Raw genomic sequence first — 25112 nt, 5'->3', positions numbered from 1 at the left:
ATTAAGATTGATTGTTTACATTAAGTCTTTTTTTGCAGCAACTGCGGTACGAAATAAGTGGAAAAGTCTACGCGATAAATTTCGAACTACGCTAGCGTCTATTCCCAAACCAAAATCTGGCGATGCAGCGTTAATTAACTACAGAGGTGAATGGAAGTATTTTAGCAGCCTCTTATTTTTAAAGGACCATTTCACTCCGAGAAAATCTGGAGGAAATTTTGACGACACAAGTCAACATGAAACCGTTGTCGACGAGTCATCTAACAGTTTGACGGGTGCGGTGCATTCTGAAGAAGATGATGAAGACAATGAAAATCAACCGTTACCGTCGCCAATGCAATATGGTTCTGAAACCCCACATCATACTGTGCACTCAGCATCTACACCATCTTTATTTCGACCGTCAACTTCTGCTGATACACATCATAAAACAAAGTATCCAAGGAAAGAAGACATAGGAGATGCATTACTTCAAGTGGAAAAAGAGAAACTACAATATTTCCAAAATAAAAGAAATAAAAGTGAAGAGGAGGATGAAGATTTAAGCTTATTTAAAAGTCTATTGCCTCATGTTAGGACATTTTCAGCTTATAACAAAATGGCATACCGAATGAGAGTTATGAAAATAACCCAGGACTTTTTAATGAATAATGAAGCAGCAACAGCAAGAAACTATTATGATAACGCTGAAAGACATTTAAATATATCACAAGAATCCTTAGAGTAATAACCAAGATTAGAACCAGCGAACGACAATCTGTTTACATTCCGACATACATTTGTTAGGGTTTGACCCATTTGCGACGCTGCCAAGTCCCATCATACCACCCAGGTTTTGAAGCAGTCTATGTTATGTTTTGAAATGTGACTTAACAATATGATTAATAAAAATAAGTAGTTTTCACCAATATCGAATAATCTAATATAAAAGTGGGTTTACGTTACACTATACTGCAGCTATAAAAGGAATATGTTGAAGAGAAATGGAATTTAAATTTGATTTAAAATGGTAGGAACTTCTATTAGCGGGTATGGCAACGCCGCGGTACGAACAGTAATTTCTTGTTTACGTTTTGTTTTCATTGGTTCGTCTTTATATTCGTACGGTTTTATTCGTTTTATCTAAGAAAATAGTTACTTTTGTGCAAGTTTAGTGGTGTATCAGGTGGATTGCGAAAGATAAAAACAAAATATGGTGTTTAAGTGGGTAGCGTGTCATAAACTAAGCCGATTTCATCCAGACTTATCGTTTCATAGGTAAGTAAACAAAGCAGTCATGTTTTTTAAGCACCAGCAGCGTCCATGTAGGACGCCACGCACAATTCTTCATTTGATTTGAAAAGAAAAGTTATTCAACAGCAATATTTGTTGATATTTTTCTGCCTAAATTACAATTTAGTCCCGAGATAAGTACTCAGTACGTACTGAGTTGATTGGTACTGCCGTCTTCATAATTTTCTGTAAATTTTAGATTTCCTGCAAATCCAGAAATTGGAAACCTCGGGTTGGCACTTTTGGATCTTGATGAAAATCTTGTAATATGGAAAAGAACTGCAGTTTGTTCAGATCATTTTGATGCTACAGACTTTTACTATCGTAGTGATAATGCCAAGTTTTTAAAACGAGGAGTGCTTACAAAACCCTTGAATCCATTTTTATTTCAAGACAAATCCAGGTAATTTTTATTAATACATTTTACACATTGTGACAGTTCTACAAACGTAGTAGTAAGTACAAATCTATTAGCCATTGAAAAATCAGATTTTGAATTCCATGGGCAAAATGACCTTTAAGTAATGTTTTTTGAATCAGTAATCAATTTATTTCAGTGCATTCATAAGAAAATAGTTGCAGTGTTATATTACAGGATTGTAGAACTGACTACATTTTTTCTTCAGTATTCCCTTTTCTAGTTCTGACTGGAAAACTTAACATCATTTACCTATAATCCTTTTTATATTGCAGTTCTGAATCGTCTAACCCTTCGTCAATAGGTAGTTCTCCAATAGTAACAAGGTAAGTAAAGACTAACTATTTTGTAAGTACTAAATACTATTATTAGTTATGCATATTTTCTAATAGGTTAGTTATAATCTATTTCAAAATTTAAGTAGCTGCTTGTGCAGAATTATTCAGTTTTTATAATGTTCGTTAACTTTCACATTCAAGTTATACACTTTTGCTTAAAATGCCCTTTAAACTGCATATTTTTTTGATATTCATATTTATTATACCAGGTGTCCAAGAGCACCCTCGACATGAGATTAACATGGGAAAACAGTTTTGATTTTTTTGCGCCTGTACGGTTGACTTGATTGAAAAATCGTATTAATGTAGGATTAGTTAATTAGTGTTAGTGTGTTTGTGTTGTTTTATAAAATTTCCTAACTATGACGTGGTGACGCTTATCGACCAAAGCAAACATTTAACTATCGATAGATTCGCGACAGCACTATGAATTGCTAACCGGTGCGCGGAACGTGATTGGCGAGAGTCAGTATTGGTTGAGACTTGAAAGAGTTAAAAGACGAAAGAAAATACGAAAGTTAAAGAAAGCAGACGGCTTTTAATTACTTTAAAATAGACGTAGTTATCAATATTGTCATCCAGTTGATAATTAATTCTTAGCTGTTAGTGTTAACGAGAAGATCCGTTCAGTGTAACCACATCCAAACCAAAAGACGATTCAAGATCAAATACAAAGAGGAAGGTACGCGGTCGCCGCCATTAATTTGACGAACGGTCGGAACAACGCAACCTTGGCAATTCCAAAAATACCTCGCAGCGCGGCTAGAGGTGAGACCCTGCTACAAGGCTGGAATTGTGACGAAGGACGCTGGAAGACGGAGCGCACAACTGCTGCAGGTCTGAATTGACTGCGTTTTCAAATACGGCGATTTGGAAATGGGAATCGTATGACCGGTGCGGCGTTCTCGACGAGTAGTTAACCTGGAGGACGGCGTCAGCGCTTTGGTGACGGAACGTCGGACTGTTTTAGCCACTAGGACTGGTAGAGAAGGTCTATTCCAATTACCTGAGTTGGGTATGGTAGAAAAGCATTAGTATAGCGGAATTTAAGGTAACATTTTTGATTATTTTTACTGGTTGAAGCCCATTGATGATGTTCTAGCAAAATACATTTTTATGTGTATTTTGAGTACTGTTGATTTGATTAATTTCATTCAGTTTGATTTTGGTGACTTAAGCGCCATTGTTTTGATTGAAATTTTATATTTGATTAGTGACGTAGTATTAGAAATAAATACTTTGTTGTGTTTTATTTTATGCAAATTGGTATACTGTTGTATGTATATGACTGATATGTTTTTATTTGTTGGATTCTGTTAAAAGGTCGTCTGTGAGTAAGTATAAATAATTTGACTAATTTGAGTTACCTAATTGATAATAATTTTTGGGTTTTTCTCTTACGTTTTTGACTTTTGAGTGACACATACGTAGGTATCAAAACATTTTTACAAAATGGTTTCTTTGCAAGACCTTGACAAAGTTTCTCAAAGAATTAAGACGGGACAATTACAAGCTGTCAAAGCTTTGCATTTGGTTGCTTATGGAACGGAAGCACCACCACGTCAGGCAAGGAAAAGACTATGTGAATTTAGGGGTTTTAATTTAGATAAAGAATCTGACGAGTGTGAAAATAAATTGAGTGATGTTGAAGAGTTTGAATTATGTGATTTGGCCGCGGTGTGTAACTTACTAGATTTAGATTATTCTGGTGCCAAAAAAGAAGTCGTTAGTAGAGTGTGTGATTTTCTGAATAATTTGTCTTCCGAAGATCAGAATGAGAAGGACAAGGAAAATAATAACTTTGATGATGATATTGAAGTTCCAAACTCCAGTTCTGAGGACGATATCGAAGAGGTTAGCTCAAAAAGTTCAAAATCTAGTAGGAGAACAAAACCTACAAATGTTAAAAAGGAGCAACAGTCTTTTTCCTTAACTTTTCGAGACGTGGAAGACAGTATACGTCATTTTGACGGAGGAGATGATTACCCAGTTGACAAGTGTATTAATGATTTTGAAGAGGTGGCTGAAATTAAAGATTGGAATAAACTTCAAAAGCTAATATTTGCGAAAAAAGTACTTACCGGTTTGGCTAAATTGTTTGTTCAAGCCGAAAAGGGCATCAAGATGTGGAGTGAGTTGAAAAAACGATTGACAGATGAATTTCAGTTGAAAGTCAGTAGTGCTCAAGTGCATAAGATGTTAATGTCTCGAAGAAAACGACCTACTGAAACAGTACAAGAATATGTTCTATTAATGCGAGAGTTGGGCAGCAGAGCAAATATTGATGCAGAAACTATAATTCAATACATAATCGATGGAATTCCAGATGATCAAGTGAATAAAATTGTTTTGTACGGAGCAAAAAACTTTGGAGATTTTAAAGAAAAAGTAAAATTGTACAATCAAATTAAAACAAAATCGACATTTGTTTCCAATGACTCATCGAGAATGAAAGTGAAGTCTGACAAAAATAAAGAGGTATGTTTCAATTGTGGACAAAAAGGTCATGTCGAATTTATGTCCAGATAAAGCAAAGGGAGCTAAATGCTTTAAATGTGGTAATTTTGGTCACATATCTACGAAGTGTGTGAAAAATAAGCCAGAAGTGAGCAAGAGTATAATGTTTTCAGGTAAGGTAAAGTGACAGTTAATGATGTGGACGTAGATTTAGATTTTCATATTATTCCGTCAAGTGCTATGAAATATGAGGCTTTAGTGGGTGAAGATTTACTAAGTCAAGTGTCAGTGAGTTTAAGTGATAATGAAGTTGTGATTTATAAAAAAGAAGAAGATAGGCTACTGATGCAAATTGATTTGGTTTCTTCTAAAGATGATGCAGTAGACGTTACTAATATTGAAAATAAAGATTGTCAAGAAAAGGTCAAAAAGATGATTGAGTGTTACTTCCCAGAAAAAACAAAATCAGTAGATATTAAAATGAAGATAGTTCTGAAAGATGAAGAACCGATTTACAGTAGCCCAAGAAGATTGTCTATTGAAGAAAAACAGATAGTGGAGAAACAAATGCAGGAATGGTTAAATGAAGAAATAATAAGAGAAAGCTATTCAGATTTTTCGAGTCCTATAGTTCTAGTAAAAAAGAAAAATGGTGAAACTGGAATTTGTTGCGATTTCAGAAGAATCAACAAGAAGATAGTGAAGGACCGTTTCCCACTACCACTGATCGAGGACGTATTGGATAGACTACAAGGAGCGAAATATTTTACTACCATTGATTTGAGAAACGGATTTTTCCACGTTAGCGTAAGTGAAGAAAGTAGTAAATATACTTCTTTTGTCACGCATAATGGACAATATGAGTTTTTAAAGTGTCCATTTGGACTTTGCAATAGCCCTGCTGTGTTTCAGCGGTATATAAGTCATATCTTTCGAGACTTATCGAACAAGAACATTGCGATGTATTATATGGACGACATTGTAATTTTGAGCTCTACTGAGAGGGAAGGTGTTAAAAATTTGGAGATAGTCTTAGATGTTGCCAGGAATTACGGGTTAGACATTAAAAAGGAGAAATGTCAATTTTTGAAAAAAAGAATTACATTTTTGGGATACATAATTGAAGACGGTAAGGTCAAGCCATCAGAAGAAAAGGCAGCTGCAATTCGAAATTTTCCTGAACCAACGACCTTGAAACAAATACAGTCATTTTTGGGTTTGACTGGTTATTTTAGGAAATTTATTCCAGGTTATTCTATAGTGGCAAAACCTTTGAGTAATTTGTTGAGAAAGGAGCAGATTTTTATGTTTGGCATAGAGCAGAAGTCAGCCTTCAATGTGTTGAAAGATATGTTATGTAATGAACCGGTGATTCATCTTTATCATCAAGACAGAGAAACCCAGGTACATACTGATGCTAGTAAACACGGATATGGTGCTTGCTTGATGCAGAGGAGTCCAGAAGATAATAATTTTCATCCGATTTATTATATGAGCAGGAAAACGACTCCTGCTGAAGAACGTTATAACAGCTACGAGCTTGAAGTTTTAGCTGTCATTCAAGCTGTTAAGAAATTTCGAGTATACTTGCTGGGTATTAAATTCAAGATAGTAACGGATTGTGCCGCTTTTCAAAAAACCATAGATAAAAAAGATTTGACTACACGAGTTGCTCGATGGGCACTAATGTTAGAAGAATACTCTTACGAGACTGAACACCGAAAAGGGACTCAAATGGCGCATGTCGATGCCTTAAGCAGATGTTACTCAGTTTTAGTAATTGATCATTTGATTTCCGCAGAAAATGGAGTTTTAAATCAACTGAAGATAGCCCAAGAACAAGATGACTATATTAAAGCTATAACTCACCTAGCGGGAACAGAAAGCTATTTGGATTATTTTGTCAAAAATGGTGTTTTGTTCAAATACGACAATGGACTAGAGTTGATAGTTGTACCAAAGCAGATGCAGACAGAAATTATAAGGAAGGCGCATGAAGTTGGACATTTTTCAGTTATGAAAACTGCTGAAGTAGTCCAAAGAGAATTTTATATACCTAAATTGACAGAGACGATAAAGGCTTGCGTAAGGAATTGCATACCTTGCATATTAGGACAAAGAAAAGAAGGTAAAAAAGAGGGGATACTCCATCCTATTCCTAAAAGTGATTGTCCACTTTCTACTTATCACATAGATCATTTAGGACCGTTACCTTCTACTAATAAGAATTATCAGCACATCCTAGTTGTTATTGATGATTTTACTAAGTTTGTTTGGATATACGCAACAAAAACAACTTCAACGAGAGAAGTACTGGATCGATTATCACTTCAACAAAAAACTTTTGGGAATCCTGCGAGAATAATATCCGACAAGGGATCAGCCTTCACATCCAAAGAGTTTCAAGATTATTGTAAAAGTGAGTCCATACACCATACAACCACTACTGTACTGTACTACTGGAGTACCACGAGGAAATGGTCAAGTAGAGAGAATAAACCGAATCATAATACCTGTTTTGACTAAGTTAAGTTTAGACAATCCTCAGAAGTGGTATACACATATAGACAAACTACAAAGAATATTGAATTCTACTTTTCAACGTAGCATCAAAACGACACCATTTGAAGTTTTGATTGGAGTAAAAATGAAAAATAAAGAAGATCTATTGATTAAAGAGTTAATAGAAGAAGAAATGATAGAAATATTTAATGAGCAGCGACAAGAAATAAGAGAGGAAAGTAAGCAACAAATTTTAAAGGTACAAGAAGAAAATAGGAAACAATATAACTTGAGAAGGAACAAGGCAACAAGATATAAATTGGGAGACCTAGTGGCAGTCAAACGCACTCAGTTTGGATCTGGATTGAAATTGTGTAAAAAGTTTTTAGGACCTTATGAAATTACCAACGTGATGCCAAATGAGCGCTATGAAGTAGTTAAAGTTGGAAATCATGACGGACCAAGAAAAACTTCATCTTGTTCAGAGTATATGAAGCCATGGATTGATAACTTCAGTGAATCCGAGTCGGATCACTAGTCAGTATGGCCGAATTGTAGGATTAGTTAATTAGTGTTAGTGTGTTTGTGTTGTTTTATAAAATTTCCTAACTATGACGTGGTGACGCTGATCGACCAAAGCAAACATTTAACTATCGATAGATTCGCGACAGCACTATGAATTGCTAACCGGTGCGCGGAACGTGATTGGCGAGAGTCAGTATTGGTTGAGACTTGAAAGAGTTAAAAGACGAGAGAAAAGACGAAAGTTAAAGAAAGCAGACGGCTTTTAATTACTTTAAAATAGACGTAGTTATCAATATTGTCATCCAGTTGGTAATTAATTCTTTGCTGTTAGTGTTAACGAGAAGATCCGTTCAGTGTAACCACATCCAAACCAAATGTACATATTGTAAATAACCCTAGACAATAAACAACGTTAAAAGTACAAGGCCTACATTATGTGCATATTGATTTTCATTACCTGATTTTTGAATCAACCGAATCATTCCCAATACACGCATACTTATATACCGAATGCTACGTTTCACCAGTTTCGGGTACCAGTAGTACCCCAAACACAACAAAGGGATGAAACATCAGAAGTAAATTCTGCTGGCGCATCTTCTGGAGGTGCATTTGGACCACAAACTTATGGGACCACCTGAATCCCACGCAAGTCAGGTTGTCCGCAATCCGGCACTGTGCCCAAATCTGGATAACCAGGCGCAAGTGCAAGCAGGGGGGCCCATTAAGCCTCAAACTAGAGAGAATCCTGAGCAAGCGGTTGCTCAGTTAGAGCGTTTTGGAAATATAGGGCCATATTCTGCTTATCAGCAGCAATAAGGTCTACTTATCGATTATTCTTGTTGGAAATTATACATTAATGTTTACGAGAATAATATAGCCATGAAATTAATCTGTTTATTTTATAGTGCTTTACACTGAGAAGGTGCGAACCATATACGATGTTTCGCTGAAGATGCGAATAGTCTCGTACCAATGCTCCGACAATCTTGTTGGTTGATGACGAACGACTAACATAACAAATAAAATAATGATAACAGTAAACGACCGTTCAAGTTGTTTACATGACTAATTTTGTTCACGCAGTGCATACACGGAAATCCTTGCTTTACAGCATTAGGGAAATAAATTTCATACGTTCCATTTTTTATTTTTTAGGAATGGAAAATGGATCATACATACTAACACATAAATAAGAGTTAAAATGATGTGACATGATATTGTATATTATGCCTTCAGTAGCACATATTAACCTTTGTTCTTATATTTCATGTAACACTCAGGACTATATGAGAAGGAAGCAAAAGCAGACTATGATTAGCCATAATTGTTATTGGAACTCACGAAGGGCTTGGACATTGGACCGTATACTGATAAACTACACGTAAAGAGTTTATCGATTGGACAATTCACATCACAAACATTAATAGGACATAGAAGATGATGGTGATAAGTGATGTGAGGTGCGAAGTTTTGCTCATAAGGGTAAGTCTTGTCAAACTTTTCCCAGTGTTGCGTTATTTTGTTTTTTTTCGACCGGGAGCAAAGCGATTACGGTAAAGTTCATAATTTGAACTATGTTTATTACAGAAGCATAACTTTATTCTATAATATTGTTTAGAATAAGTACTAACTTATTATTAAGAAATGATTGTAACCAGTGTCCTTGGACAAACTTAACTGAGTACTATGGAATACTCACATATGTAAACCTACTAACCATTTATTATAATGTCTTCGTATGTACACATGTAACTTTTAAATTTGTGTTAGGCTAAACGATATATTTTTACTATTGTTAAAATTTTTTAATTATTATTCATATAAAACTGGGGACCAGTTTTTCTGGGGCGGAGGCATATGTCACGAATGGAAAATCCATTAATTCAAAAGGTGGTCTTATTGACTTAAAAACATAAGAATATTCGGGGATTGCGAAATATTAAGCGCACGAGGCAAGGTCGCACCGAGTGCATCATATCGGTGATGAGTCACCACCACCTGCTTTGCAGGAATATAAAAACAGGCGACGAACCATAACAAACTACGTCAGCCGATCAATCGGGTATAAAACACGCCGATTTCAGCAGTATAGGAGGAGTGTGAACCAATCGACAGTAGTGCGACCAGCTGAACCAGGAAGTCGAGATGTCGACTCTCCTCGGTCAAGAAGATCAAGTTAAGTAGTCCATTCTTCAAAATTGTTCCAACACGAAAGTGACCAAGCCAGCCGCCAGAAAATGCTGAGGTCCTTAGCTTATGAATCTATGTAAGTACAATTGTTAAATTGTCAACTTTTAGTGTGTTTATGACTGTATTGTACCGATCCATTTATAAATGTTTGGTTAATAGATTTAAGTGTTTAACAGAAACCTCAGTGTTTGATTCCATCCTTAAAACTGAGATCCCGGCGCGACGTTTAACGTCGTGAGTCAGTTTAATTAATAAATCCAGAAGGGCTCATAAATTAAACGTGACAGTATTAAAATGTTAAAAAGAGTCGATAATCGTTGAATTGCTTTTTATTTTTTCTACTCCTACAGGGATATTGTGTGACGCTCTTTTGTTGGGGATGTAAATTAAATACCCCTTTTGACACTAGTCTGATTTTAATTGCCTCGGGCGCCACCTGGTTTCAAATAACCGCGGAGCGTAAACCAGGAAAACGCTCCGTCTACCGGGGTAACTTTTAAGACAGTCGAAGATGGAAAGCGGGCGCTAAGGTCTTGCAAGGCTGACAGGCCCAATGAAAGACAAAAGTAAATTTACAAGCTCACCGGGTCGTGTTTCCAAATAAACTAAACAGAAATTAACACTCTGACACACTTAACCAAAAAAAATACGACTACGGACCTACGGTGGTTAACGAACAGAACCAATCGGAAAAACAAAAGTCGGTACCCTAACGGTATCTTAAGTCTTAACAGAAACAAAAGCAAGTATAAATATGAGAGAGAGCGTGTAACTTTGTTTAAGTGGTCAATTTCAACCTAAAGCGTGTAAGTCGGGACGCGGGTGACAAAGCAGTTAAACGTACCAATAAAAGCGGTCAAATAAAAGGTGTACACGTTAACGGTGTCTACGGCAGCTGTCCTGGCGGTTAAGAACAGGAGAAATCCGGGTGCTAGCTACGGTATACTAATTACTGGGGAAATCCGTCGGGTCAATACGAGTCCACGACGGCTAGCTACGGTGTACTAATTACTGGGGAAAAATCCGCCGGGTCATTACGAGTCCACGACGGCTAGCTACGGTGTACTAATTACTGGGGAAAAATCCGCCGGGTCATTACGAGTCCACGACGGCTAGCTACGGTGTACTAATTACTGGGGAAAAATCCGCCGGGTCATTACGAGTCCACGACGGCTAGCTACGGTGTACTAATTACTGGGGAAAAATCCGCCGGGTCACTACGAGTCCACGACGGCTAGCTACGGTGTACTAATTACTGGGAAAAAATCCGCCGGGTCATTACGAGTCCACGACGGCTAACTACGGTGTACTAAATACTGGGGAAAATCAAAAGGAACGGACAGGTATTGCGGTATAGGCCCAGAAGAGATGCCGTACCGGTACACGTGGTTGAATCGTACTTACTGCTAGTCGGATCTCGAGTCGGAGCAGGTTGTCTGGTTCGGACGCTGACCGCAGGTGGAAGAGGCCGTTTGCCACGTGCAGGCCAGTTTTATTTCCTGCAATCTCCCACTCACCTACGTACCATGTATGGGAGACCGGAATCGCGCGCACTGCCACACACTGGGTGCCGGCAGGACGCGTTTGCAGGTTAACTGCGGCACTATAGCCGCTGAACATTCGGCCGCGTAAAACTTATTAACCACGCACTCATCAATTAGCGGTTTTCCGCGACACATCGCTATGACCCTAACGAAAAGTAACCGACGTCCCGAACCTAAACTGACAAGAACGGAGAAAATCGGACTGTTGGAACTTAAGTAATTAAAATGATGATTCCGGTTGATCGATCTAATTAAGAAAACGGTAAAACTTAGTAACTTCGTTACACACCCCCTCTTCGTACGGAAAAAAAAAAGGCGTTTACTCCTTTTTTTTTTAAACAAAACTTTTCAAAACAGACGGCCTTACCTTTAAGCTACCCGGCAACTCGAGAAAACAAAAAACTTAACGGCTTAACTCTAACGCTACGGTTAACAATAGAATCACGAAAATAAATCACAGGCTCGATACAATAAAAACAATCACAGATTCTACAAAAGTACAAAAAAAAAATAAATTTTCAACTCGGAGCAAACAACTCCCCTTAACCTAACTTAACCTAAATCGCGGAACCGCACACCGCACACCCTTCTCACTGTCGGCCTCGGCTACCCTCACTGGCCCACCCTCTGGAAAAGCTCTCATGGTCCGGAGACAACCACCGAGCCCGTCTGGAGCTCCGTGCCCGGTTTCTGAAACCCAGACTTTCCGGTGGAAAGCGGGAACGGAACGTTTCTCGACCAAGATCGCATTGAACACCCCGAGAAATAACCCGGGCATGTCCAGGAGCAATCCGTGGCGGCGGCAATACCTGACGCTCCTCCTCAGAAAACCAACACGGACAGGTTTTCGACAATCGGCCCAGACACCCACAGCGGGAGCAAAACAAAATTTGCGGTCTCGAACACAAACTTCTGTGGTGGCCCTCTCGGCCACATTTCCAACACAGTTTCCGACTTCGGACGGGCAGGAATAATGGACGTTCTGCTGGATCCTCGGGCGGTACAAATGGTACCGGAATCGTCGGTCGAGTCACGACAATGTCCGAGTAGGGCATCAAAAGATTCTCAAGCGACGTCGCACGGCTGTCAACGAGCTTCGGTGGCTGCTGACCTGGCGTGGTGGTGTTCTCCGGAACGGAAGGGACGGTCATATCGTCGGCGTCAAGCACAGCATCAAGCAGGGTATCGAACCCCTCGGTTGCCATTAGCTCCAGTACTGGGGAGTGAGCCATGCCTTACAAAACGAAAAAAAAAACAATATGAGCCACTAATAAGCGAGGTAGCGAGCGGGTGTACAAATAAACAAAATCAGGGTGCGAGCGGAGTTATGGGCGGGGACGGAATTTAACAGGCAGACGGGACGGTTAGAGCGGCAGAGCCACGTGGACGAGACGGCCATCCCGGGTAATTAAATGACGGCGGCAGCGGCGCCCAGCCGGATGTCCTGGAGGGCGTAGACTTCGGAGCTTTGCCACCAATGCTTCCGACCAGTCCTGTTGGTTGGGGGTTGCGGCCACTTCCTCCGCAATGGCCTGCAAATCCAGAACGGGCACCCCTCCTGCCGGCTCGGTTCGTTCACGGCGGGTGCGGCCTCAACACTGGAAGACCTCGAGAGGCTGGTAGGAGAAGTATCCCCTGCCTTGGTAGTGGCGGACGGCGGTGACTGGGTGAGGTCAATAACCCCTACTACAACCGACGCACCCTCTGGTTCCGTACGTCCCAGTACCCCCAAAGGGAACTCGACGTCGGTATACGGGACGGACGCATGACGGAGGGGTTGCCCCACGGGAATTGGAATTAACGCTGGCAACTCCCGGTAAACCCGGTGCGGTGGCTCCGGAAACAGTTCTTCCGCATGAGCCGCCGCCCACCCCAACCTGGCCAGGTTATTGGTCCAGTGAGTCCGGCTGTGGTATCCGCTTCGTGCCGGCTTCAAAAGCACGTCAGAGATGATGTTAACCCGACCCGGTAGTCGGGATTCCGGGGCCGGACTGATTGGGCGATGTGGCGGCTCCTGGTTGACTGCCGCTCTCTGCAAAGGGGCCATTAGCGCCCGTGCCTCCCGCCGTATTCGGTTCATACACGCGGGCTTCATTAAATTCGGCCCCGTCATGCGCCGCTTTCAAGTCTTTAATATGAATACGGCGCAGAATTTTACCGGTGCAGCTTTTAAGGTCATACACCACCGGAGAAAGAACCTTAACCACGGTGTAGGGCCCTGAAAACTTAGGCGCTAGCTTTGAGGCAAAACCTCGGACCGCTGAGGACAGGGGGTTTTCACGCCGATACACGTGATCTCCCACATGACACCGCCACTCTCTTCTCCGCAAATTATAATGCCGGCTTTGAGTGGTGAACGACCGACTCAGATTTAAACGGACCAGCTCATAAATATCATTGAGCTGTTTGAGCCGGTTGCTGTGCTCCCCAACATCGGAGCGCTGGGGTTCCCTTAACGGCTCGGCGCTGTCGGGTTCCGGTCTGACAGAACGGTATGTGGCTCTAACTCCCGACCAAAATTCAAGTAAGCCGGTGTGTATCCGGTGGAGTCATGTTGTGACGTGTTAACGGCAAACAGCAAATCGGGGAGCAGTACGTCCCACTTACGGTGATCCCCTTCGCAAAACTGGGCGATCATGGTTTTGAGGGTCTTATTAGCTCGCTCGACGGGGTTGGCTTGGGGCGTTGAGTTAGCCGGTGAGCAATGCCCAACTCCGCAAGCAATTGTTTAAACGGTTGGCCGGTAAACTGCGTGCCATTATCGGACAAAACGGTTCGTGGGCACCCAAATCTAGTTATGACCTCGTCGTACAAAGCCTGGCTTACAGCTCGAGCCGTTGCTTTTCTAATTGCTCGACATTGCACCCACTTACTAAATCGGTCTTGAAACACTACCAAGTAATTGTTTCCTTTTGCGGAACGGGGTAACGGGCCAACTAAATCGGTACAGACGGTTTCCCAGGGGCGGTTATTTCGTGACGGTTGCATGTACCCAGGCGGTGCTCGTTGCGATACTTTATAACGCTGACAAGAAGGACAATTGCGGACGTAATTTGCAATATCCCGCAATATTCCCGGCCAATAATAGCGCTGGGCTATACGGACGGTGGTTTTTGCAATCCCAAAATGCCCGGCGGCCGGCTCATCGTGGTTTTGCCGAAGAATAGCCGCCCTAGCGGTTTTAGGGACGCAAAGTTTCCACGAACTGGCAGACTCTGCAGACGTGACTTCGTTTAAATCCCAAAAATGGCGGTAGAGACGATTTTCTTTAACACAGTAGTCAGGGAAATTTTTGGGATTCGCTTCGACCGCCGCCATCTTAGCGCTATACCAGGAGCACGGTTCAAAATTTCCGATCAGCGCCATGGATTCGGGCGGATCGTCAACCGAGTTGGACGGCACGGGGTCCCGAGATAGAGCGTCAGCTACTTTATTCAGTATCCCCTTTCGGTACTTGATTTCGAAATCAAACTGTTGGAGATAAATACTCCAACGGGCTAGTCGGCCAGATGGGCTTTTTAGAGAATGCAACCAACGTAAGGACTGGTGATCCGTCACCACGGTAAAACGGTAGCCTTCAAGGTACGGTCTCATTTTTTCGACTCCCCATACTATTGCCAAGCATTCTTTTTCGGTCACCGAAAACTTCCGTTCAGTAGCTGTCAACGTTCTGCTAGCATAAGCGATAATGTGATCGCCATTGGAATCATGCTGTATTAATGCAGCACCTAGCCCATGATCCGACGCGTCTGTTTGTAGTACAAACGGCCGGGAAAAATCTGGACAAGCCAAAATGGGGGCTTCGGTTAAGCACTTTTTCAGCTGCTCAAATGCATGCTGCTCGTCCGCTGACCAAGACCACTTCACTCCCTTCTTTAAAAGTCGGTTTAGAGGAGAAGCAATTTTGGAAAAGTCCTTGACAAAACGGCGGTACCAGGATGCAACATCGAGAAAACGGCGGACGCCTCTCACGTTGGTTGGAGCCGGCAGCTCCTGAATAGCCGACACTTTTTCTGGATCGGTACGGATACCACTGGACGTAACCAGGTGGCCCAGGTAACGGAGGGATTTCCGACCAAATTGACATTTATCCGGATTCAGGCGCAAGTTTGCAGCTCGGAGACGACGGAAGACCTCGGACAGATTGTCGAGATGTTGTTCAAAGGTTTCCCCAAGAACAATAATGTCGTCCAGATACGCAAAACAGTACGGATCCATATCGGGGCCGATGACTATATCCATTAATCGTTGAAACGTAGCGGGAGCTGAGTGTAAACCAAATGGCATGACTCTGAATTGAAACAAGCCCACGCCCGGCACCGTAAATGCGGTAATTGGTTTGCTAGCTTCATCGAGAGCTACTTGCCAGTAACCCTGTTTCAAGTCAATACTGGATATATAACGGGCACGGCGGAGTTTGTCCAAGATTGCATTAATAAATAGTAACGGGTATGCATCTTTTCGGGTAACGTCATTGACTTTTTGGAAGTCAATACAGAAACGGTGTTTACCATCCTTTTTACGGACAATTACTACAGGGGAACTCCACGGACTGGTTGACGGCTCAATAATACCGTCTTGCAACATCTGCTTTACCTCGGTATTAATAATCTCCTGCATACGAGGATTGCGAGGGTGATAGCGTTGCTTAATCGGCTCGATTTGCTCCAAATGAATGGTATGTGTGGTTAGTGGAGTTACGCCTCTAAATCGGTCAAACTTTGAAAGTTCGGCGTTTAAAAACTGTTGCAGTCTGGCGTTTTCGGTTTCGGTTAACGTTAAAGGCTCAGGCGGTTCAATGGTGTTGACTGGACTAATCTTTTTCAATATACGGACTGGTCTGGGGCTAACTATTCGTACAACCCAGAGACATTTACAAGATAGACTGGTCTGTTTACATTTTAGCGTTTCGCCATCATGAGCTCACAGTCTAAACGCGACTTCCGACAGTTTGCACCCCACCACAATTTACTAGGCGCTTATGCCAACTCCTCAATTTTTAGTTGATTTCCATGCAGTGCCCACGAAATGTATAGTTGAAACAAGGGTTAACGGCTTCCAATTTATTTTATTTCTCACACCAGTTGCATTGAGAGAAATGACAAGGATAAATTTTAGTTATCGAACACAACTTAGCAATAATAGAATTTAATAAAACATGGCTACTATAATCATTTATAATAATTATATTGTAAACGTGGCAACGCCGCACAACAGTTTCCAGTTATTCGAGCATGCGTCACCTCTTCTCTGGCCAATCAAAAATCGTATTTGCCCACTATTTGGCGTAGTACCGTTCGTAGTAAACTGACGCCATATTTGTTTTGTTTTGTTGCCGTTCTTTTGTGCTGTTCGGTCTCGTGTTTATCTTTTGTTTCTTACCTGTTTTCAAGTGATTAGTTCATTATTATTAATCATTATGGTGAATCAGTGTTTTGTGTGCCGAAAAACTAAGTTTGTGAATCCAGAATTAATGTTTCACAGGTAAGTGGAAAATAACCTTAAAATAACACATGCTTGCCGGTCAGTGGCGGAGCTACAAGACAAAGTAACAATAAAATAGGGCAGCTAAAAACTTTTTAATAAATTTTGTGGAGATCTACTTTGTGTTTTAGCTTTCACTAACAATAATATGCCTATTTTTTTTGAAAAATTTTGATATTTTGATCTAAATAAACCAGTAATCAAAGCAATGCATGTCATAACTACTTTATTGTTACTTTCCAGAAAATATTGTTTAATTATCATTATGTAGATCTTATGTGCGAAAAATGTAAATCAAGCTAGAGAAGGTTTTATTTTTAAGTTAACAATTTTAGGTATTACTCTATTTCACCATATAATAAAAAAATTATGATTAGGATTAGGCAAAGGTTTTTGAAAGCTAAGTAACTAACACTAACATCAATATTTTAGATTCCCTGCCAATGTGGAGAAACGAAATGTTTGGTTTGCTGCATTGGCAATTGACCCAGAAGCCACATTGCCAAAAGTTTCTTTGGTGTGTTCATCCCATTTTCAGCCATCTGATTACCATTATAAATTAGATGGCAGAAAATACCTCAACAGGGATGCTATACCAAAGATGGTTGAATTTCCTGTGTCATCAAGGTAATTTTTTTACTTTTATTTACATTAAAAGCTTCCTGTAATTAAAATATTTCTAATATTTTAGCTCAAGCCCTAATGCTCAAGGTGTTCAAAGTGAAGATGAAAAGTCAGATTCTTTAAGTGGAATTGAAAGGTATGTTTTTTTTAGTTATCGATTTTTTTTTGCCTATAAATGACTTGTTTTATTATTCAGAAAAAGTTTTGTTTTGTGATAGGTATGTTTAAACCAAATATTTTTTATTGCAGTCTTCCACAGGATGAAGAGATAAATGTATCTTCAGAGGTGGTTCGATGGTAAACTTAGCCTTATTTATATTTATAATTGTTATTTAATATTATTCTTTTATCGAAAAGTAGTAGTCCATATGCACACAGTGGAGTAGTGAGTGTAAGTGAAAGCAAAACTCAGAGTCGATCTCCACAAATATTTATTAATAAAGGTTGTTATCTGCCTAACATGTTTCGGGTGTATTCAGACACCCATCTTCAGAGGCTGTAAGTTATACAGTGTGTTAATTAAAAACTTATAAAACTAAGGATATGGAAGCCTACCTTAACTAGATCACTAGTCTGCTGACTGTCATTCTAAAAGGGGGGACAGCTGAACCCAGATGTACTAAGGTGGTTTTTTTATTCTGCACAGGGGAAAAAAAAAACCTTGATCAAAAAACCCAGTTCTGGTTCAGAGGTGACAGGTTGCTCCGTTTTTTATTCTCGAAGGGGAAAAAAACTTAATCAAAACCCAGTGTTAATGTCAAAAAATGAAGTTAGTAGTTCGGTTTTTTATTCTTGAAGGGGGAAAAAACTTAATCAAAACCCAAAGAAGTTGAATGATGTAAAAACTGCATGTTTATCTGTAATAAAAGCATGAGTAGAAATAGGGTGTCCTGAAGGGGTGTATATGTAATGGGGGGGGGCCGGCAGATAAATTAAAGTCAAAAGATAAAATGAAAGGCAAGTCAAAAAAGGGGTAAACTGTATATCTTACCTGAAGGAGACCAAATGGACACGAAAGGGGACGTCACACAACAAAAAACCGCGGTGGACACTTACAAGTTCGACATTTAACAGATTAAAATGGGGGGTGACTCTCCCTTTGTCACTGTGGAGGTGTGACCGTGCAGGGCAACATGGCTTGGGTGCAGCAGGACATGGAGTGGCCAAAATGGCTTCCAACCCATGCCAAGGGCAGGTTGCAGGAAGCGGAAGTCTAGGGGGCAGCAACATATTGCCAAACTCGAAAAAAACCAAAAAAACAAAAAACCAAATCCCCCAGAGAACTGAAAAGGTCAAAACCCCCAGAGCCGGACATGACAGACAGCTGACAGCAGACAATACATGTGTGATCGGTCCACTCATCAAAACAATACAGTGTAAACAAATAAAGTTAGGTTAAATTGGTACTTAACACCAATTATCCGACGGCTTAATTATAGGTTTTACAAATAATGCAATGGTTAGTCGACAAATGAAAGCAGAAAACAAAATTAAAATTAGATTAACGTTAAGTAATGAGCAACCTTCAACCTGGGCACACAAAAGCACAGATTAAACTCAGTTCTTGAGCACATGCAAAAGCAAACGTAAGTATCAAACAGTGGGAATTGATTAAGGGTAAATGGGGGTTGAAATTTAATGTAGGGGGACTGGGAAAAGTGTCTGGGGAACTAGAAATTGAGGGATCTGAAGAAAGGAGTGGAGCTATGTCTAAGCTGATCATTAAGGCAGACCACCTTGTCGTTGGATGAAGCCTTGTGGATTTCAAGGACCTCCAGAAGGTCCAGCAGATTGCCTTTTCCACAGAAATGGAGGGGCTTAAAGCCCTCATCAACGTTGAAAGTATGGTTATTAAGGCGAAGGTGGCGTGAAAATAGTGATTTCATGTAGATAGTGTTCAAATTTGGGTTGTTAATAAATTTTTCAAACTCTCTCTTGTGTTCATGTATTCGAGTTGTAAATTTTCTACCTGTTTGACCAACGTAGACAGCTTCACAGTTGGCCGTGCAGCAAGAGAGCTGGTAAACACCAGACTTATTAAGGAGCGGAGTTGGATCTTTGGAGTTGACAAGAAAACGGGATGCAGAGTGTGATACTTTAAAGCAGATAGAAATGCCATAGGACTTGAACAGGGACTTGAAACCAAGAGAAAAAGGCCCCAAGTAAGGTATTGAGAAGTATCTAGTCTCAATGTCATGCTCACCCACTGTGAGCCTTCTGTTGACAAATTTTTTGAAGTGGTTGTAGTAGATTTTGTTAACTAAACTAGGAGGGAAACCATTGTTGGTAGCCACTGTTCTGATCCATGAAAGTTCCCTGTTAAAGCTGGGCTCCAGCAGGGGTATGCTAAACAGTCTGTGGAAGAAGCAGTTCAAGGAGGCAGTCTTTTGAGAAAAAGGGTGATTAGAGGAGAAAGGAATGATACTATCTGTGCTAGTGGGTTTGTGGTATATTGAGAACTCAATCCTGTTGTCTACTCTGGAAATCAAAATGTCAAGAAAGGGCAGTGATTGTGAAGACTCTAGTTCCATAGTGAACGTAATAGAATTATGCAAGGTATTAAGAAAGTCAAAGAATTGTTGGAGCTCAGGCAAAGTGCCATTAAAGATGCAAAAGATGTCATCTACATATCTCCTGTAGAAAAGAATTTTGGAGAATAAAGGGGATTTATCAAGGGATGATTCAATGTTTGACATAAAGATTTCGGATAAGAGAGGAGAGAGACCAGAGCCCATTGCCAGGCCGTCTTTTTGAGCGTAAAATCTGTCTTTGAATTGGAAAAAGTTTTGATCGATGACAAGTGAAACCAGGGCAATTATGTCATTAATGACAGGTGGAGCGAGATTACCGGGATGGGAGAGAATATTTGCTAGAAGGGGGATGCATTGTGTGGGGGGTATACTGGGAAACAAACTGGACACGTCAAAAGAGACCATAAGTGCTGTAGATGGAATGTTAATGTCTTTGAGTTGACCGCAAAGTTCTGTAGAATTTTTAATGGCGTATTTACTCTTAAAGTTAGAAGTAAGTAAGATAAAGTTATTCAACCATTCCGCTAGGCGGTGACATGGTGAGCCACAAAAGGAGACCACAGGTCTGATTGGAGTGTTCAGCTTGTGGATTTTAGGTAGTCCATAAATTCACAAGCTGAAACTAAAATCCACAAGCTGAACACTCCAATCAGACCTGTGGTCTCCTTTTGTGGCTCGAAATGAAATTTGTCAACAGAAGGCTCACAGTGGGTGAGCATGACATTGAGACTAGATACTTCTCAATACCTTACTTGGGGCCTTTTTCTCTTGGTTTCAAGTCCCTGTTCAAGTCCTATGGCATTTCTATCTGCTTTAAAGTATCACACTCTGCATCCCGTTTTCTTGTCAACTCCAAAGATCCAACTCCGCTCCTTAATAAGTCTGGTGTTTACCAGCTCTCTTGCTGCACGGCCAACTGTGAAGCTGTCTACGTTGGTCAAACAGGTAGAAAATTTACAACTCGAATACATGAACACAAGGGAGAGTTTGAAAAATTTATTAACAACCCAAATTTGAACACTATCTACATGAAATCACTATTTTCACGCCACCTTCGCTTTAATAACCATACTTTCAACGTTGATGAGGGCTTTAAGCCCCTCCATTTCTGTGGAAAAGGCAATCTGCTGGACCTTCTGGAGGTCCTTGAAATCCACAAGGCTTCATCCAACGACAAGGTGGTCTGCCTTAATGACCAGCTTAGACATAGCTCCACTCCTTTCTTCAGATCCCTCAATTTCTAGTTTCCCAGACACTTTTCCCAGTCCCCTTACATTAAATTTCAACCCCCATTTACCCTTAATCAATTCCCACTGTTTGATACTTACGTTTGCTTTTGCATGTGCTCAAGAACTGAGTTTAATCTGTGCTTTTCTGTGCCCAGGTTGAAGGTTGCTCATTACTTAACGTTAATCTAATTTTAATTTTGTTTTCTGCTTTCATTTGTCGACTAACCATTGCATTATTTGTAAAACCTATAATTAAGCCGTCGGATAATTAGTGTTAAGTACCAATTTAACCTAACTTTATTTGTTTACACTGTATTGTTTTGATGAGTGGACCGATCACACATGTATTGTCTGCTGTCAGCTGTCTGTCATGTTCGGCTCTGGGGGTTTTGACCTTTTCAGTTCTCTGGGGGATTTGGTTTTTTGTTTTTTGGTTTTTTTCGAGTTTGGCAATATGTTGCTGCCCCCTAGACTTCCGCTTCCTGCAACCTGCCCTTGGCATGGGTTGGAAGCCATTTTGGCCACTCCATGTCCTGCTGCACCCAAGCCATGTTGCCCTGCACGGTCACACCTCCACAGTGACAAAGGGAGAGTCACCCCCCATTTTAATCTGTTAAATGTCGAACTTGTAAGTGTCCACCGCGGTTTTTTGTTGTGTGACGTCCCCTTTCGTGTCCATTTGGTCTCCTTCAGGTAAGATATACAGTTTACCCCTTTTTTGACTTGCCTTTCATTTTATCTTTTGACTTTAATTTATCTGCCGCCCCCCCCCCCCCATTACATATACACCCCTTCAGGACACCCTATTTCTACTCATGCTTTTTATTACAGATAAACATGCAGTTTTTACATCATTCAACTTCTTTGGGTTTTGATTAAGTTTTTTCCCCCTTCAAGAATAAAAAACCGAACTACTAACTTCATTTTTTGACATTAACACTGGGTTTTGATTAAGTTTTTTTCCCCTTCGAGAATAAAAAACGGAGCAACCTGTCACCTCTGAACCAGAACTGGGTTTTTTGATCAAGGTTTTTTTTCCCCTGTGCAGAATAAAAAAACCACCTTAGTACATCTGGGTTCAGCTGTCCCCCCTTTTAGAATGACAGTCAGCAGACTAGTGATCTAGTTAAGGTAGGCTTCCATATCCTTAGTTTTATAAGTTTTTAATTAACACACTGTATAACTTACAGCCTCTGAAGATGGGTGTCTGAATACACCCGAAACATGTTAGGCAGATAACAACCTTTATTAATAAATATTTGTGGAGATCGACTCTGAGTTTTGCTTTCACTTATATTATTCTTTTAGTTTGTCTGTCGATCCTAGAGGATCTTATGGGTTATTAGAATCTCAACCTGGACCCTCTAATATCCAATTTTTCAAACAGCCAGCATCCTCATCTTCGACTTATACGGCCTCCTCAACAAATATACAATTAAGGAGCAAAAGGGAAAAGCATTTAAAAATGAAAAAAGCTTCTTTAAAAAGGTTTGTTCTTCCTTTCTGTTTAAGGTAAATCAATTATACCTGATGTGATAATTTTTTTTAGAAAGAGGTATCCAGGTGATTTATCATCAGATGATTTTGATACACCCACTAAGCGCAAAAGAAATTTTGCAACTATAAAGGGTGCTTTGAAACGAAAAAATTTTAAAATTAAATCCCTTCAAAGCCATGTAAGATTTTTGAAACGAAAATTATTTAATCTGAAGGGACTGCTGGATTATTTTAAGCAGAAGTCTTATTTATCTGAGCATTCAGCATCCATTGTAAAGGTGTGTATTTACATCAAAAACACAGCATGTAAATTATTTGATTATTTTTTTTAGGCATAACTTGAAGGACCGGCTCGATTAATATTTGATCGAATGTTGAAAGGTCCGTCCACACAAAAATATGGTCCAGAATTGAAAGCATTTGCTTTAAGTTTATCATTCTTTTCCCCAAGAGCCTATGATTTTGTGAGGCTTACATTCAATAAGTCTCTTCCACACAGAAGAACAATATCTAGATGGTATACGTCGATAGATGGGAGCCCTGGGTTCACTAAAGAATCTCTAGAAGCACTGAAATAAAAGGTTTCAGAGAATAAACACATTTTGTGTAATTTAGTGATGGACGAAATGTCAATTCGAAGAAGAATTGAGTGGGATGGTTCTCGCTTCACTGGGTTTGTTGATGTTGGTGGGCATGTGGACTCAGAGGAGTTACCGGAAGCACGAGAAGCTCTTGTGTTTATGCTTGTCTGTTTAAGTGAAAATTGGAAGATTCCTGTAGGGTACTTTTTAACTAATGGACTGACGGGTAATGATAAAGCGGAGCTGATAAAAAGGTGTTTAGCGTTTGTTCACGATACTGGTATAACCATTACATCAATAACATTTGATGGCGCAGTTTCTAATGTAAGTGCTATTCAGTTACTTGGTGCTGATTTAAGCGATCCAAGTAACTTAAAACCTTTTTTTAAACATCCCAAAACTGATAATAATGTTTATGTATTTTATGATATTTGCCACATGATAAAACTAGTGCGTAACTGTTTTGGAGACATGAAGCAATTAGAAAATTCTTCAAATGAAATAATTAAGTGGGAATTCATTTCGAATCTTGTTCAACTACAGAATATTGAAGGGCTTCATGCTGCAACAAAGCTACGTAACAGGCATCTACAGTGGTTTAGGGAAGTAATGAAAGTACGGTTAGCTGTTCAAACTGTAAGCAAAAGTGTTGCGGATGCACTAACTTTTCTCAGAGAAGATATGAACCATCCTAACTTTGTAGGATCAAAGCCTACATCTGATTTTCTTCTAAACTTTAATAATTTATTTGATATTTTTAATTCTAGAGGTAAATGGGCAAAATATATATATAAAAAAACGTTTATCGAAAGAAAATGTAGGCCACATTTTTGCCTATTTTCAGGAAATGAAAAATTATATTTTGGGGTTAAAGTTGCAGGGCCGTTTAATAACGGAAACTCGTAGAAAAACCGGATTTGTAGGATTTTTAGTGGCTATTGAGTCACTTAAATCTCTGTATCAGGAAACAGTAGAAGAAGCTTCAGTTTTAAAATATATAGCTACATATAGATTATCTCAAGACCATTTAGAACTATTTTTTGGTGCAATAAGAAGTAAGGGAGGTTTTAATAATAATCCTACTGCTCGGCAGTTTCAGGTAGCATATAAGCGCTTACTGGTCAAACTTGAATTGTCTGGATCAAGTTCTGCAAATATTTCTGATTTGGAAAATATCACTATATTAAACTGTAGTGGTATTACCAAGTCAGAGGAAGGTGAAAACTTGGAAGCTACTGAGGCTTTCATTGAATTAGAGAGCAAATAAATGAAGATATTAATAAGTACAAGTATTTAAATTCTCAAACTTGGGATTTAACACTATATGCTGAAGATATAGTGGGATATATTTCAGGATTTATTATAAGAAAACTTAAAAACTGTGTATCCTGCCCAAAATGCTTAACTTTGTTGGAAAGTGATATATCAACAAGTCATTTGCAAAAGAGAAAGACTTATGGGAAGTTGGTGAAAGCTTCTGACCTTGTAATAAGTATTTGTAAGTCCGTTGAGAAATTTTTCAGATTTTTTTTAAAAACCGAAAATATATTTAATAAAAAGATTGATAATTTAATTCAATTGCTAACAACCCATACTATGACAAACATGAGTCACTCAATTTTGACCGATAATTTTGATGATCATTTTTATGATGGTGATGTTATGAATGGCCATGCATCATTATTAAGTAAATTAATATTAAAACATTATTTCAAACTTCGTCTGCACCATGAAACTAATAAAAGACTAGATCAATCTAAGCCAAGAGTTAGAAGTGTTAACACAAAAACCATTTTGTTTAGAAATGAATAATAAAATTATCGAAAAACAAATAGTTTGTATTTGAAAAAAGTTGATCTTGACTAGACCTGATTTTTTTTTCAAAAATTTGTAATTTGAAAGATATGTAAGTGGTAC

The 25112-nt window shown here is 39.6% G+C and overlaps 2 protein-coding genes across 2 annotated transcripts in view; both read left to right on the top strand.

Annotated features, from left to right (window-relative positions):
• Window positions 1-25112, top strand: part of LOC145739682 (uncharacterized) — a 242805-nt gene that overhangs the window by 185756 nt on the left and 31937 nt on the right. The window lies entirely within an intron of this gene.
• Window positions 16202-17539, top strand: LOC145739683 (uncharacterized). The gene is made up of 2 exons (XM_081994990.1): window positions 16202-16733; window positions 17166-17539. The coding sequence occupies exons 1-2, from the start codon at window positions 16669-16671 to the stop codon at window positions 17362-17364; spliced, it is 264 nt and encodes an 87-aa protein (XP_081851116.1). The 5' UTR covers window positions 16202-16668; the 3' UTR covers window positions 17365-17539.

The sequence above is a fragment of the Ips typographus genome, unplaced genomic scaffold, assembly GCF_016097725.1.
Source record: "Ips typographus isolate SLU unplaced genomic scaffold, UJ_Ityp_2.0 IpsContig34, whole genome shotgun sequence".
NCBI classification, from domain to species: Eukaryota; Metazoa; Arthropoda; class Insecta; order Coleoptera; family Curculionidae; genus Ips; species Ips typographus.
This window is presented reverse-complemented; position numbering and strand designations above follow the sequence as displayed.

Coding starts and splice junctions, on each gene's coding strand:
- LOC145739683 (XM_081994990.1), top strand. CDS start 16,669: ATGGTGAATCAGTGTTTTGTGTGCCGAAAAACTAAGTTTGTGAATCCA. Junction 16,734..17,165: donor CCAGAATTAATGTTTCACAG/GTAAGTGGAAAA, acceptor TCAATATTTTAG/ATTCCCTGCCAATGTGGAGA.